The sequence below is a fragment of the Ranitomeya variabilis genome, chromosome 1 (genome assembly GCF_051348905.1).
Source record: "Ranitomeya variabilis isolate aRanVar5 chromosome 1, aRanVar5.hap1, whole genome shotgun sequence".
Lineage (NCBI taxonomy): Eukaryota > Metazoa > Chordata > Amphibia > Anura > Dendrobatidae > Ranitomeya > Ranitomeya variabilis.
In genome coordinates this window covers 795,253,670-795,270,964 of record NC_135232.1, presented here as the reverse complement: position 1 = coordinate 795,270,964, position 17,295 = coordinate 795,253,670, and the positions used below count along the sequence as shown (strand labels likewise).

Here is a 17,295-nt window from a genome sequence, read left to right as displayed (position 1 = left end):
GAAATTGAGGAAGAACCTTGTTCATAACTACTTAAGGAACTAACCACATAACCTCTGTAAATGTAGTCTTGTACAAATCCTTCTGTCTCAACATGCAATCACGCATAGACACAATGTTGAGATCCGGGCTCTGTGGTGGCTGTGTTATCACTTCCAAGTCTTCTTCTTGATGCTGAAGATAGTTCTTAATGATATTGATTGTACTTTTGGAGTCATTATACTGCTGCAGAATATATTTCATTATGGATAGGAGTGTGTGTATTTGTTCATGTTATAATGAAGAAGTCACACTGTGTCCTGGAACGTTTCTCACCCTCTCACCCAGCCAACCAGATCTCATTCTTTGCACTAATTCAGGGCAAAAACCCTGAAACATGTGTCTGGAAATGCAGCTTCTGATTTTACTTCCCATCCTAAATTACAGTTGTGTGAAACAGTGTTTGCTCCCTTCCTGATTTCCTATACTTTTGCATGTTTGTCAACCTTAAATGTTTCAGATCACCAAACAAATTTAAATATTCAACAAAGATGACACAAGTAAACTCAAAATGCAGTTTTTTAAATGAAGGTCTTTGTTATGTCTTGTGTGGAAAAGTGATTGCCCCCCCCCCACATGTAAAACATAAATTAACTGTGGTTCAAATTCCCTAGCCCGATTACTGCCACACCTGTTCTCAATCAAGAAATCACTTAACTAGGAGCTGCCTGACAAAGTGAAGTAGACCAAGAGATCCTCAAAAGCTAGACATCATGTCTTTACACGAGAAAATTCATAATGTCCCTCAGAGTATGATGCACTTTCATAATTGTATATGGTTTAATCATGTTATATTGGTTAATGTTTCATTAATAAAGTATGTATACACTATTTATAAGTTGGCTGTGGGTGCTTGGATAGATCAATATAGTGAACTGAGCCAATTGAATTGTTATTTGTTATGCATTTTACACATGCAGCAAATATGTTCTATTGTAATGTATATGCTTAATATAGCGAGTAGAACACTGCAGTCATAAAAAGAGCAAATATTGTACAATAGAGATTTGTCTAAAGATGATTCTCCAGCACAAACATGTTGAGCAACTTTTGTAATGGAACATTCTAAATTGGTTTACTCTTACACTATTATGTCTAAGGTCTAATGCAGTACCTAAGGGTATGGCACAAAGACAGGGATTCTCTCTTTTATCTTCCTGGAATCATTGAGCCGTGTGCTGTCCCCTCTGGCCATACACTCAGTATAATACAATATGTCAATATAAAATGTTTTTGAGTTTTAACAAAAAAAGGCCTATATAGGATAAACTCCTTAGTTGGCTAAAATTTCCCTTCTTCTTAAACAATTGTAGACATGATGTTCACTATGTCCAGTACTATAAATGGTGTGTTTATTACATACCCTTATAAAGTATGCATCAATGCGTCATCAAGACTGCCCTCCAGTTAAATTAAACACTACCCCACATGATCTCTAAAATGACATCTAAAAAAGAAATGTGGGGAAAATCTTGTTTTGAAAAATATTAATTTTTCAAAGTTGCATCTAATACGCAAGTGATAAAAACAATATAAATGTTTTCTTTTAGGGTTTAAACATTTATGGACTATGCCTAGGATAAATCAGCAACATATGATTTTTGGGGGTTCAACCCGGGAGGCCCTCTTAGATTGCTTCATATTCTTTCATTGTGAGGCTGCCCATATGAAGGAGCGGTTGCAGTACTTGTAGGAACGCTGCAGTCCCTTTTTCAGCTGACAGGGTCCTGGATGATAAATAGACTAAGTGTTTAGATCCTGAATATTCACTTAACAAAGCATTAAAGAAATAGTATTTTGTTCCTTTACTATTGGTGTTTCATTTTTTACTGAGTGTTGACCAAACTATTTCTCTTCATACACTAAGATTTGGCATGAACCATGATGGCATTGGTAATGGTTGTGGATCTCGTGGTCAAGAGACAGCCAAACTCATGGCTGCCCATATTACAATGAAGACCAATCCCTTTGTATGGTCAGCTTGCAGTCGGGACTACATCACTAGTTTCTTAGAGTAAGTACCACCATTTTCATTATTCCCCTTTGTTAACTAAAAATGAATCTCTTGACTTATTTGCTTTGTCAATGAGAGGCGTAACCTGGATGTATTTGCAGTCATTATCATGTTATTAATTCCTGAAAGGGAATATATCATCAGAAAATGTTCTATTGTTTAAATATTTTATTTCTGCTATGTTTTTTTTAAACATAACAATTGTTTTTTTCATATCACAATTTATTATATCATGTTTTATTAAGAAAGAAAAAGAGACTGAAAAAGCCTCAGTGGGCAGCGTGAGCAAGACTTCTAACATACACTGCTCAAAAAAATAAAGGGAACACTAAAATACCACATCCTAGATATCACTGAATAAAATATTTCAGTTGCAAATCTTTATTCATTACATAGTGGAATGTGTTGAGATTGAGAACAATAAAACATAAAAATGATCAATGTAAATCAAAATTAATATCGCATGATGGTCTGGATTTGATGATATATATATATTATGATACTCAAAATCAAAGTGGAAAATCAAATTACAGGCTGGTCCAACTTCAGTGGAAATGCCTCATGACAAGGAAATGGTGTTCTGTTGTTTGTGTGTGGCCTCCATGTGCTTGTATGACCTCCCTACAACACATGGGCATGCTCCTGATGAGGCGGCGGATGGTCTCCTGAGGGATCTCTTCCCAGACCTGGACTAAAGTGTTGTGATCCGCTTTTTGGGCTCCCCTAGTGGTGGCTGGTGGTACTGGAGACTTGTGTGTTCTTTTCTGCCTCAGCTCACCTGCTTCCATCAGTTTTGGGAGTTCCCTATTTAGCCTTGCTCTCCAGTCACTTCCTTGCCGGTCATCATTGTAACCTGAGTCTTTCAGTTGCATGTTCCTGCTACCAGTCTGCTGATCAGCTAAGTGGACTCTTGTCCTTTTTGTTTTGTATTTTTTGTCCAGTTTACAGTTTGTCATTTCCTGTTACTGGAAGCTCTTGTGGACTGAAATTGCCACTCCTGTGTCATGAGTTGACACAGGAGTCTTAAAGTAATTTCAGGATGGGTTTTTGAAAGGGTTTTTCAGCTGACCGTGAAGTCCTCTTTTGTATCCTTCCTCTATCTAGTAAGTGGACCTCGCTTTGCTAAATCTACCTTCATACTGTGTATGTCTTTTCCTCTGAACTCACCGTTAATATATGTGGGGGCTACTATCATCTTTGGGGAATTTCACTAGAGGTAAGCCAGGTCTGTTCCTTCCTCTTCCAGGCGTAGTTAGTTCTCCGGCTGGCGCATGGCATCTAGGCAGCCGTAGGAATGCTTCCTGGCTACTGTTAGTTGTGTGGTAGATTTAGGTCACGGTCAGCTTGAGTTTCCATCACCCGAGGGCTAGTCTGTTATTTTGTGTTTCTGATGTTCCCATGCCATTGGGGAATCATGACAGTATGACCGGCCACTGTTAAAGTAATTGGCAGAAGAAAGGAGAGTAAAAGAAGTCTGTAGATTATTTTTTTTTTTTCCTCACATGTTTGCTACTTAGTTGGCTCAGTTGTATTTCTGCTCTATTTACAGCCTTGCCTTTCTCTCCTTCTAATCCTTGAATGGCTCTGATCTCTCCGGTTTAAGGATGGACTCTGAGTTTGGCTGCAGGTTTAAATAATCTTGCTACGAAGGTTCAGAATTTACAAGATTATGTTATACGTACTCCTATTTCTGAACCTAAGATTCCTACACCAGAGGTATTTTCCGGAGATAGATCTCGGTTTCTGAATTTCAAATGTAATTGTAAATTATTCCTTTCTCTCAGACCTCACTCCTCTGGAGATCCTGTTCAGCAGGTTAAGATTGTGATTTCTTTGCTGCGAGGTGACCCTCAAAATTGGGCATTTTCATTGACACCAGGGGATCCTGCGTTGCTCAATGTGGATGCGTTTTTTCTGGCTTTAGGGTTGCTGTATGAGGAACCTAATTTGGAGATTCAAGCTGAAAAAGCTTTAATAGCCCTGTCTCAAGGGCAAGATGAAGCTGAGATATACTGCCAAAAATTTCGTAAGTGGTCTGTGCTTACTCAGTGGAATGAGTGTGCCCTAGCGGCAATTTTCAGAGAAGGCCTTTCTGATGCTGTTAAGGATGTCATGGTGGGGTTTCCTACGCCCACAGGTCTGAATGAGTCCATCACAATGGCGATTCAGATTGATCGGCGTTTGCGGGAGCGCAAACCCGTGCACCATTTGGCGGTATCTTCTGAAGGGACGCCAGAGAAAATGCAATGTGACAGAATTCTGTCAAGAAGCGAGCGGCAGAATTATAGGCGCAAAAATGGCTTGTGCTTCTACTGTGGTGATTCCGCGCATGTTATATCAGCATGCTCTAAACGTACTAGGAAGATTGACAAGTCTGTTTCTATTGGCACTTTACAGTCTAAATTTCTTCTGTCTGTAACTCTGATTTGTTCATTATCAGTTATTACCGTGGATGCCTATGTGGACTCTGGCGCTGCTCTGAGTCTCATGGATTGGTCCTTCGCCAGGCGCTGTGGGTTTGATTTGGAGCCTCTGGAAGTTCCTATACCTCTGAAGGGTATTGATTCTACACCTCTGGCTTGTAATAGACCACAGTTCTGGACGCAAGTGACTATGCGTATGACTCCAGACCATCAGGAGATGATTCGCTTCCTCGTGTTGCATAATTTACATGATGTGTTAGTGCTTGGATTACCATGGTTGCAATCTCATAACCCAGTACTGGACTGGAAAACTATGTCTGTGTTAAGCTGGGGATGTCGGGGGGCTCATGGGGACATACCTTTGGTTTCTATCTCGTCATCTATTCCCTCTGAGGTTCCGGCATTTTTGTCGGATTTTGGGGATATTTTTGAAGAGCCTAAAATTGGTTCTCTCCCTCCCCACAGAGAGTGTGATTGCGCCATAGATCTGATTCCAGACAGTAAATTTCCAAAGGGTCGTTTGTTTAACCTATCTGTACCTGAGCATGCTGCCATGCGAGAGTATGTTAAGGAGTCCCTGGAAAAGGGACATATTCGTCCTTCTTCATCACCTTTAGGAGCTGGGTTTTTCTTTGTCTCTAAAAAGGATGGCTCGCTGAGGCCTTGTATTGATTATCGACTCCTGAATAAAATTACTGTCAAATATCAGTATCCGTTGCCGCTGCTTACTGATTTGTTTGCTCGCATAAGGGGGGCTAAGTGGTTCTCCAAGATTGATCTCCGTGGGGCGTATAATTTGGTGCGAATTAAGCAAGGGGATGAGTGGAAAACCGCATTTAATACGCCTGAGGGCCACTTTGAGTATTTAGTAATGCCTTTCGGCCTTTCTAATGCACCTTCAGTTTTTCAGTCCTTTATGCATGATATTTTCCGTGAATATCTGGATAAATTTATGATTGTGTATTTGGACGATATTTTGATTTTTTCTGAGGACTGGGAGTCTCATGTTCAGCAGGTCAGGAGGGTTTTTCAGGTCTTGCGGGAGAATTCTCTGTGTGTAAAGGGTTCTAAGTGTGTTTTTGGGGTTCAAAAGATTTCCTTTTTGGGGTACATTTTTTCCCCTTCTTCTGTTGAGATGGACCCTGTCAAGGTTCGGGCTATTTGTGACTGGACGCAGCCTACTTCTCTAAAGGGTCTTCAGAAGTTCTTGGGCTTTGCTAATTTTTATCGTCGATTTATAACTGGTTTTTCTGGTGTTGCTAAGCCTCTTACGGATTTGACTAAGAAGGGTGCTGATGTTGCCAATTGGTCCTCTGCCGCTGTGGAGGCCTTTCGGGAACTTAAGCGCCGCTTTTCGTCTGCCCCTGTGTTGCGCCAGCCTGATGTCTCTCTCCCCTTTCAGGTTGAGGTCGATGCTTCCGAGATCGGAGCGGGGGCGGTTTTGTCGCAGTGATGAGACCTTGTGCGTTCTTTTCTCGAAAATTTTCTGCCGCCGAAAGAAATTATGATGTCGGTAATCGGGAGCTTTTGGCCATGAAGTGGGCATTTGAGGAGTGGCGTCATTGGCTTGAGGGTGCTAGACATCAGGTGGTGGTTTTGATTGATCACAAGAATCTGATTTATCTTGAGTCTGCCAGGCGCCTGAATCCTAGACAGGCGCGCTGGTCGTTGTTTTTCTCTCGGTTTAATTTTGTGGTCTCATATCTACCAGGTTCTAAGAATGTGAAGGCAGATGCCCTTTCTAGGAGTTTTGAGCCTGATTCCCCTGGTGATTCGGAACCTACAGGTATCCTTAAGGATGGGGTGATATTATCCACTATTTCCCAAGATCTGCGACTTGCTTTGCAAGAGTTTCAGGCGGATAGACCTGATCGCTGTCCACCTGGTAGACTGTTTGTTCCTGATGATTGGACCAGTAGAGTCATCTCGGAGGTTCATTCTTCTACGCTGGCGGGTCATCCTGGAATTTTTGGTACCAGGGATTTGGTGGCTAGATCCTTCTGGTGGCCATCTCTGTCTCGAGATGTGCGTGTTTTTGTGCAGTCTTGTGATGTGTGTGCTCGGGCCAAGCCTTGTTGTTCTAGGGCTAGCGGGTTGTTGTTGCCCTTGCCTATTCCGAAGAGGCCTTGGACGCACATCTCGATGGACTTTATTTCTGATCTTCCTGTCTCTCAGAGGATGTCTGTTATCTGGGTGGTGTGTGACCGTTTTTCTAAGATGGTTCATTTGGTGCCATTGCCGAAGTTGCCTTCCTCGTCTGAGTTGGTTCCTTTGTTTTTTCAAAATGTGGTTCGCTTGCATGGTATTCCTGAAAATATCGTTTCTGATAGGGGTACCCAGTTCGTTTCTAGATTTTGGCGGGCATTCTGTGCCAGGTTGGGCATTGATTTGTCTTTTTCGTCTGCCTTCCATCCTCAGACTAATGGCCAGACGGAGCGAACTAATCAGACTTTGGAGACGTATTTGAGGTGTTTTGTGTCTGCGGATCAGGATGATTGGGTTGCCTTTTTGCCGTTGGCGGAGTTTGCTCTTAATAATCAGGCTAGTTCGGCCACTTTGGTTTCCCCTTTCTTTTGCAATTCGGGGTTTCATCCCCGTTTTTCTTCTGGTCAGGCGGAGTCTTCGGATTGTCCTGGAGTAGATGCTGTGGTGGATCGGTTGTATCGGATTTGGGAACAAGTGGTGGACAATTTGAATTTGTCCCAGGAGAGGACTCAGCGGTTTGCTAACCGCCAGCGTCGGGTTGGTCCTCGCCTTCGTGTTGGGGACTTGGTGTGGTTGTCTTCCCGTTTTGTCCCAATGAGGGTTTCTTCTCCTAAATTTAAGCCTCGGTTCATCGGTCCCTATAGGATTTTGGAGATTATTAACCCTGTTTCCTTTCGTTTGGACCTCTCGGCATCTTTCGCTATCCATAATGTGTTCCATCGGTCGTTGTTGCGGAGATACGTGGTGCCGGTGGTTCCTTCTGCTGAGCCTCCTGCTCCTGTGCTGGTTGAGGGTGAATTGGAGTACGTTATAGAGAAGATCTTGGACTCCCGTATTTCCAGGCGGAGACTCCAGTATCTGGTTAAATGGAAGGGCTATGGTCAGGAAGATAATTCTTGGGTAACTGCCTCTGATGTTCATGCCTCGGATTTGGTTCGTGCCTTTCATAGGGCTCATCCAGGTTGCCCTGGCGGTTCTTGTGAGGGTTCGGTGCCCCCTCCTTAAGGGGGGGTACTGTTGTGATCCGCTTTTTGGGCTCCCCTAGTGGTGGCTGGTGGTACTGGAGACTTGTGTGTTCTTTTCTGCCTCAGCTCACCTGCTTCCATCAGTTTTGGGAGTTCCCTATTTAGCCTTGCTCTCCAGTCACTTCCTTGCCGGTCATCATTGTAACCTGAGTCTTTCAGTTGCATGTTCCTGCTACCAGTCTGCTGATCAGCTAAGTGGACTCTTGTCCTTTTTGTTTTGTATTTTTTGTCCAGTTTACAGTTTGTCATTTCCTGTTACTGGAAGCTCTTGTGGACTGAAATTGCCACTCCTGTGTCATGAGTTGACACAGGAGTCTTAAAGTAATTTCAGGATGGGTTTTTGAAAGGGTTTTTCAGCTGACCGTGAAGTCCTCTTTTGTATCCTTCCTCTATCTAGTAAGTGGACCTCGCTTTGCTAAATCTACCTTCATACTGTGTATGTCTTTTCCTCTGAACTCACCGTTAATATATGTGGGGGCTACTATCATCTTTGGGGAATTTCACTAGAGGTAAGCCAGGTCTGTTCCTTCCTCTTCCAGGCGTAGTTAGTTCTCCGGCTGGCGCATGGCATCTAGGCAGCCGTAGGAATGCTTCCTGGCTACTGTTAGTTGTGTGGTAGATTTAGGTCACGGTCAGCTTGAGTTTCCATCACCCGAGGGCTAGTCTGTTATTTTGTGTTTCTGATGTTCCCATGCCATTGGGGAATCATGACACTAAAGCATCCGCCAACTCCTGGACAGTCTGTGGTGTAACGTGACGTTAGTGGATGGTGCGAGACATGATGTCCCAGATGTGTTCAATCGGATTCAGGTCTGGGGAACGGGCAGGCCATTCCATAGCTTCAATGCCTTCATCTTGCAGGAACTGCTGAGACACTCCAGCCACATGAGGTCTGGCATTGTCCTGCATTAGGAGGAACCCAGGGCCAACTGCACCAGTATATGGTCTCACAAGGGGTCTGAGGATCTCATCTCGGTAACTAATGGCAGTCAGGCTACCTCTGGTGAGCACATTGAGGGCTGTGCGGCCATCCAAAGAAATGCCACCCCACTGCCAAACCAGTCATACTGAAGGATGTTTCAGGCAGCAGATCGCTCTCCACGGCGTCTCCAGACTCTGTCACATCTATCACATGTGCTCAGTGTGAATCCGCTTTCATCTGTGAAGAGCACAGGGCGCCAGTGGTGAATTTGCCAATCCTGGTTTTCTATGGCAAATGCCAATCGTCCTGCACGGTGTTGGGCTGTGATCCCAACCCCCATCTGTGGACGTCGGGCACTCAGACCATCCTCATGGAGCTGGGCGGGTCTGACTAACCACACACACACCTCCCACCTATGGGAGTGTCTACAATGATATAATGTGACTGAGGTCTGGTCACATGGTCGGTGTGTAAGGTCCTGGAAGGCTTGTGTGTTGGACGGTCCTGTGAGTGGACAGACATCCTGAATAGCACACTGAGAAGCTGTGGACCTGAAGGCCTGTGTGTTGGGAGGTCCTGTGTGTGGACCAGATCCCTGAATAGCACACTGAGAGGCCATGGACCTGGATGGCCTCTGTGTTGAAAAGTCCTGGGAGTAGGACCAGAGTCCTGAAGAGCATGGCGTGAGGCCATGGTCCTGCAGAGCCTGTGATGGCTACTGTGTTGGGGAAGCTACCATCCTTCTGTGGGTCTGAGACTGTCAGGTGGCTTGGTGAGCAAGACACGGTCCAGGACGGTGATCCCGGTCAGGCAGCTTCCCTGGGAACAAGGACTGACAAGGAGTCAGTGTGTGGAGCAGGAGCTCCAGGAAGGTAACCCAGAGTTGGGGAACGGTGTGCACTGACAAGGGTCAGTTAATGAACTGTGTGGTCTCCCACGGTAACTGGACAAAGTGAGGTCCGGCTTGTTTAGAGACTGCAACTTAATGTGAAGTGCTATGGACTATGTGTTAGGTCTGTGATGTTCATCATGGTCTATGGTGCGATTTATGATGACTAAATAAACCACATGGACTGTTTTTGTGATTAAACCATGCCTGTGTGACTGAATCCATTGCTAAACGAGTGTCCCCCAACAAATGCAGTAAGCGCTATCCTACAGTATGTACAGATATTCATTATGCAAACTAGGGGGCAGGTCAGTGAGGGATCAGTGACCTGTCAGCAGTCTGCATTATGAATACCTAAGCAGAGCTCCACATAAGCCCCCCTCAAGCTCCGCCCTGAGGCACAGGCATATCATTAACTAAAAACTGAAAATAAAGATTAAAGAACAACCACAAGACGGATTTCATCAACCAAAGTATCACTGTAATCAGTGTAACGGTGCCAACCTGACACTGTCTGTAGGTTACTGTGCACAATCCTGCTGACAGGTTCCCTTTAGGCTTTGCTGTGGAAATGTTACCATTGGTTTTCATCTTGAGATAAACCCTCAGGATTTTCATTTGTAATTGTTATCAGAATCTATGTGGCACCTGAAAACTCATAAAGGGGCTTCCACAGTCTTTCCTATATTCAGTTCACTTAGCAGTTTTCAGGAAACGCTTTGTTATTCACACTTTTACTAATATACAGGCATTTGGCCTTCACCACAAAAGCTTTTAGGTTGTATCAAAAGAGTAGCAGCTGACCAGGGCAGCGAGTTGGAAGAAAAATAGTTAACAATTCGGTTCATAACCAGAGTAATTAAATCATTAATAGAATCATTAGGCAGGTTAGGAGGATAATTGGAGTTAAATCCAAAGGGATGGAACCAATTACAAAATCAAAAGACTATGGATGGGTTATGAGTCCAGGGTTATGGCCATGGAACTATCCATGGATAAATCAGGAGAGTAGTAGTTAAACAGCGGGTTGTCCAGGTATCACAACAACTACCAGGACACAGTGTTATTATGGAATCTTCATACAGCACTGTGCACCTTGATTTGCCAGCAAATTTGCCATTGGCCAGCCACTGAGATCTCATACAAACTTGTTAAAATCAATAGAATAGATCATGCTGCCTAGTAGGGGGAGTCTATGGGGTTTTGCCGAGTCTATCACCCAGCAGAAGACGACACCTTTAGTTTAACTAAATGAGAAGCTCAGCGGTGAGCAAGCTACCCAGCAATGAAATTAGTACTGATTTCTCAGCCACTTATCAAGTCAGAACAGCAGTGCCTGAAAGCAGAGGCAGAAAGAAAAGAAGTGAGCTCTGATGAGAATGTAATAAAGGCGTCTACTGGTTAGCGACTTTACAATGATACTGTATGTCCAAGGAAGAGCTCTGGACCTGTGAAGAAGTTTTTCTTTTTCAAGGAAAAATTCTGCAATCATCATTTAGGTGTCTTCTGTGCCCTTTTGAAGTCTTTAATATTGCAGAGATTGCCAAGGTTTCTCTTATTCTTAAAGAAACACTCTAATTAAAATTTGTATCCTCTTAATATATTGCAATCATTATATCATATAGCATTGTGTACTTAAAATTGCTCATTTTGCCTTTCTACCCAGTTAATTATTCTGTTTTCCACTGGGTTTATGACATCATGTGATTAATATTTGACTAGCTGACTCCTTATAAGCTCTGTGTAGAAACAGGAAGTGAATTTTCCCTGTATGAGTCACCAGTCACTGCAAAAGTCAATGGCAGGGGGATAAGGGAGCAGCTGAGTCAGGAGTTGAAGAAGGAAATTATAAATGCTGGGACAAGTGACTTCCTGATTCTACAAAGATCAGAGAAAATAGAAGAATTATATGGGTAGAAAGGCAAAATGAGAAATTGTAAGTACACAGTGCTATATAATATGATGATTGCATTATATTAAGAGATAAAAACTTTGATTGGGGACCTTCTTTAAGAAATAAATTACTTAATTGCTGATTTGACCTCTAATAAAGTTCTTGCTCTCTTTTTGATAGATTTATTTTGTTATACCACTTGAGTTAAATCTAATGGTTAACCAAGTGTGATAATGTACACTGGCTGTATGTGTCAATGTCTGAATACTACTGGACCATATTTAAAATATGTGTTTGTTGCTCTTGTTGCCTTATGGATGGTAATACAGTTTTCTCCCACAGTTCTGGTATGGGCGTCTGTTTGAACAATGCTCCTCCCCGGCAAGATTTTATTTATCCGACACAAGCTCCCGGACAAACCTATGATGCTGATGATCAATGTCGTTTCCAGCATGGAATTAAATCTCGCCAGTGTAAATACGGGGTAGAGTCCTTTTCTATTTTGTCTTTCCAGTTTGGGAAATGAGACATATTTAACCATATTTTATATATATATTTAAGCCTTTAGACTGGGTATGTAGGAATTCAATGAATGGCCTGTCCTTTGGATAGACCATCAATAAGTTATTAGTGAAGATCCACCGGAAACCAAATAACACATCGATTGCCAATAATGACAGAAAATCCTAGAAAATCCTCTTGTGATAGTTATTGTGTTAAAGAGGCAGTCCCATCAAAGTTTTTATCCTCTTAATATATTGCAGTCATCATATTATATAGCTTTCTTGACTTACAATTGCTCATTTTTCCCTTTTATCCAGTTAAATCTTCTCTTTTCCATTAGGTCTATGACATTGCATGATTAAAAACTGACTAGCTGAATCCTTTTAAAGGGAACCTGTCACCAGATTTGGCCGATACGAGTTACGGCCACCGCCTTTCAGCGCTTATCTACAGCATTCTATAATAGATAGATAAGCCCCCGATCTGAACTGCAAGAAAAGAAAAATAATTTTTATTATACTCACCTATACTGTTGCGACGCCGCCCTCCTGCTTGCTTCATGTGGATGACGCGTCCCTGCGTCATCCACACGGGCTCCCCGACATCGCACTCCTGTGCAGGCGTACTTATCTGCCCTGTTGAGGGCAGAGCAACATACTGCAGTGCGCAGGCACCAGGAAAGGTCAGAGAGGCCCACGCCTGCGCACTGCAAGAATTTGCTCTGCCCTCAACAGGGCAGATAAGTACGCCTGCACAGGAGTGCGATGTCGGGGAGCCTGTGAAGCAAGCAGGAGGGTGGCATTGCAAGTAGAGGGGATGTGTCAGACCAGGACTGGTAACACCCATCGGACCGGACCGCCCCTAGGTGAGTATAATAAAATTTATTTTTCTTCTCTTGCAGGTCGGGTCGGGGGCTTATCTAGAGCATTATAGAATGCTGTAGATAAGCCCCGAAAGGCAGTGGCTGTAACTCGTATTGGCCAAACCTGGTGACAGGTTCCCTTTAAGTTCTATGTAGAAACATCAAGTCTCTTTTCCTTGCATGAGTCATCTCCTTCTTGAACTCCTGACCCAGCTGCTCCTCTTCTCTCCCCTGCCAGGGACTTTGCAGTGATGACTCATGCAGGGAAAAGACTATGTTTTTACATAGAGCTTAGAAGGAATCAGCTAGTCTATTTTTAATAATGTGATGTCATAGACCTAATGGAAAAGTGACGAATTAACTAGGCTGAAAGGCAAAATGAGCAAATGTAAGTACGCAGTGCTATATACTGTATTATGATGACTGCAATATATTAAGAGGATAACATTTTTGATGAGAGGGGTGCTTCTTTATATAAACTAATTCTGTCCCACATACTCACCAGAGTCATTTATCTAATTCAAGAAAATATAGAAATATTCTAAAATTTTAAAAACTCATACTTCAGTATGTCTTGCTTTATAAAAACAAACATAAAAGTAGTTAAGAATTGATTTGCGTTTGGACTTTTGTTGTATTGTGTAATGTGGAAAAAAAATCCCATTTTCTCCAGAGATTATGGCCATGTGCAGGAGAAAAGTGATCATGCTGTCAAATGTCTGGCCCCCAAGATATATGACCAAAGTGTTTCATTTTTCAGGAAGTTTGCAGTGAACTTTGGTGTTTAAGCAAAACCAGCCGTTGCATCACTAACAGCATCCCCGCTGCCGAGGGCACCATCTGTCAGACAAACACAATAGAAAAAGGGGTAAAAACAGTTTTTTAGCAATAACTCATATAGTATAAAATATGTTATGACGGTTGTAATCATTTTTCACCTTTTTCCTTGTGAAGTAATGATGGAATTGGCATTACTGCAAGAGGAGAACACACATCACATATGAGATGGAGTCATTACTTGCAGATATATTAATCAGACTGCATGGAGAAGCAGAATGATAATGTAATAGATGACAATGAACTGTAAAATATGCATACTGGCTAAAACGATGTGTTCAACTAAAACAATATGATTATCATGTCCCGTCTACAGTGGTGTTATAAGAGGGAATGTGTTCCATTTGGGACCCGTCCTGAGGGCGTGGATGGAGCATGGGGGCCATGGACACCATGGGGAGAATGTAGCAGATCCTGCGGAGGAGGTGTATCTTCTTCCATCCGCCACTGTGATAGCCCGAGGTAAGAACAGCTCTAATATACTGGTTCGGTACACAAAATGATTAAATGTTAGACGCACATAGGTCAAACACTCAATACAAGCTAGAGGATGACTTGGTTGTGACATCAGTAGAAGACTAAGTGGTACTGTTTGAAAGACTCTTTGGCAAGCCTCCTAGGCAGATGAGGCTTTGGATGTCTTACGGTTCTCAAGGAATCTTCTGGTAGGAGACACAACTTGTAGTAACATTGAAAGTACTCCGAATAGAAACCTTCTAAATTGATCTTAGTCATTCCTATCTGATTTCATAGTAACAAAAGGAACAAATTATTCATACCATACATTGCTAGAGGAAAAACAGAGAACATCATATAGGAGGGAATTTTTTCATTTTTTAAGTCAGTTTTGCTAGGGACTGAAATGGCATTATTCTACCACTATGGATTAATTTCACACTTCTTTACAAAAAACATTGCATGAGAAAGACAGGTAATTCCGGCAGCTAAATGAGAAAAGGTTCTTTACAGTTAGAGCAGTCAGACTGTGCTTTACTGCAAGCGGTGATAACATCAGATACTATAACAGTATTTAAAAAAAAGAAAAACAGAGAAATGATCCAGCTGGAAGTGGAGGCAGTTCAGACTTTGTGAGACTTTATTAGACAACTAAAGCGATAAATAGTTCTTCAAAAAGAAAAATGTTTACATAGCAAACACCTGGCACACCAGTGAGGAGGATCAACGCGTTTCAACTAAGAAGTCTTACTCATGATCTACCCTGGATCTTGGTAGATCATGAGCAAGACTTCTTAGTTGAAACGCGTTGATCCTCCTCACTGGTGTGCCAGGTGTTTGCTATGTAAACATTTTTCTTTTTGAAGAACTATTTATCGCTTTAGTTGTCTAATAAAGTCTCACAAAGTCTGAACTGCCTCCACTTCCAGCTGGATCATTTCTCTGTTTGTCTTCATTTGCTGTGGGTGCTCACCCTGAACCGTGCTGGGCGTTGGCAGGTCTGGGGATTTCGTCTAAGACCGGTAAGCTGACTACATTCCTTTTTTCTTTTAGTATTTAAAAAAGGTCTGGATGTTTTCTCACAACAAATGACATTGCGGGTTATAAATAATGTAGGGATATATAAGGAGGGTTGAACTTTATGGACCTATGTAACATGTCTCAAGCACAGAGGTGTCAAACTGCATTCCTCGAGGGCCGCCAACAGGTCATGTTTTCAGGATTTCCTTGTATTGCACAGGTGATAATTTTATCACCTGCACAGAATGATTCCAGCACCTTGTGGAATGCTAAGGAAATCCTGAAAACATGACCTGTTGGCGGCCCTCGAGAAATGCAGTTTGACACCTCTGCTCAAGCAGATTTTAAACATTTTAAGCCACTCCTCAATAGGAATGGGCTTCCAGGCTTTTTGGCAAATTTAAAAAAAAAAAAAATTAAGTCTAATTGACATAGTTAATCACACCAAGATTACATGCCCAGTTAAAAACTGGTGAGAGAGGTGTTAAATATGAAAAGTCACAAATTTGTGCCAAAATAGCATACAACAAAATTCTAACTTTTATTTAACGCCAAAAAATTGCTGCAAATCCTTTAATCATTTACATCATAGTTCTGAGAAAATATGCAATTGCTATTTGACGTCTAAGAAAAATCGTGGGCAGCACCGTGGCTCAGTGGTTAGCACTGTTACTTTGCAGCACTTGGGTCCTCAGTTCACATCCCACCAAGGACAACATCTGCAAGGAGTTTGTATGCTCTCCCTGTCTTTGAGTCGGTTTCCTCTGGTTTCCAACCACATTCCAAAGACATAATGATAGGGAATTTAAATTGTGTGCCCCAATAAGGATAGCCATGTCTTTTCATATCTGTAAAGTGCCACAGAATATGATGGCGCTTTATAACTAAATATTAAATGTCAAGAGAGCTAGAAAATCTCATGCAGTTATGCCTCTCGAAGATATACAAATAAATATAATTTTTCTCAAAGGAGTTGTTGGGGGAATAGACATTTTTTACAAAATGCTCCGATTGGTTGCAAATCACCACTGTGGTCAGTGATTGGCTGCAGTGATCACATGTTCCTGTAACAGGCCATATCATCAGTGCAGTAGCATAAAGTACAGACCAGTGACTGACCTGGCAGTGTTGAACGGGAGTGGAAAGGGATTGGTGAGGTGAGCTTGGTTTCCTCTATTTGTCAATCCAATCTGGGCATTTAGTAAAAAGTGTTCGCAGCCAAGATCACATCTTTTATAGGCAAATAATACTTCATTAGTAATATAACTTATACTGCTAACAACTAAATAATTCCTACTGTAACTTGAAAAATGATTAATAATAATAAAAATAATTTTCTAAATCTGTATTGGATTTTAGGCCAACCATTGGAGGAAAGTATTGCTTAGGAGAAAGGAAAAGACACCGATCGTGCAATATCGATGTAAGTAGAGTAGAATAAGAATGGGTAGATTGGCGCATTCCTTTGCAAAACATAAGTGATGACTTACTGTACATGTGAATTCTAAACATTATTACTGTATGTTACAAACAATACAATTTTATGTCAGTTTTAGCCAACCCTTACAATTCACAGTAGATTTTTTCAACAAAAAAAATGGTGTAAATTTATTTAAATGATGCATGAGGCAAGATTTACAGCATCATTCAAAAGTTTGGACACATCTGTTCATGTAGTGGTTTTCCTTTTTCTTATTGGAATGTACACATTGTAGATGCAGACTTAAAAGGAGCCTGTCACCATATATAGTGCTATTAACCTTGCAAAGGATTCTCTACAAAGTATTAAAAATGAACATTTTATTTATGGTAAAGTTAATTTCTCCAATTACTTTTGAGCCCCTGAAATGAGGAGGCTTTGTAGAAAAATGGTTGCAATTCCTAAACGTTTCACAGGATTATCACAACATTCGGGTTCAGTCATTGCTCCAAGTATACAAAGCCGCCACAGTAACCGCACCCCCGGTCCTGACTGACACTGGCTCTACATTGCAGCCGGCTGTCAGTCAGGGCCGGGGTGCGGTTACGGCAGTCGCTCTGTATACTCGGAGCAATGACTGAACCCTCGGCATCCCTGTCCCATGACTGAAAATGAGTGCTGGTGAGGAGAATAAAGTTCTTTTTCTCCCCGCTGCATAATAATTCTATTAATCTGCAGCTTAACCGCATATCTGCAGGCTAATAGCATTCTTTCTGGTGACAGGTTC

At 42.1% G+C, this 17,295-nt stretch overlaps 1 protein-coding gene across 1 annotated transcript in view; it reads left to right on the top strand.

The window, feature by feature from the left end:
• Positions 1 to 17,295, top strand: part of ADAMTS10 (ADAM metallopeptidase with thrombospondin type 1 motif 10) — a 194,775-nt gene that overhangs the window by 113,793 nt on the left and 63,687 nt on the right. The window contains exons 11-15 of the mRNA XM_077273501.1: positions 1,905 to 2,051; positions 11,752 to 11,893; positions 13,536 to 13,643; positions 13,929 to 14,074; positions 16,448 to 16,511. Of these exons, the coding sequence (XP_077129616.1) occupies positions 1,905 to 2,051; positions 11,752 to 11,893; positions 13,536 to 13,643; positions 13,929 to 14,074; positions 16,448 to 16,511 (607 nt within the window). The remainder of the gene's footprint in view (positions 1 to 1,904; positions 2,052 to 11,751; positions 11,894 to 13,535; positions 13,644 to 13,928; positions 14,075 to 16,447; positions 16,512 to 17,295) is intronic.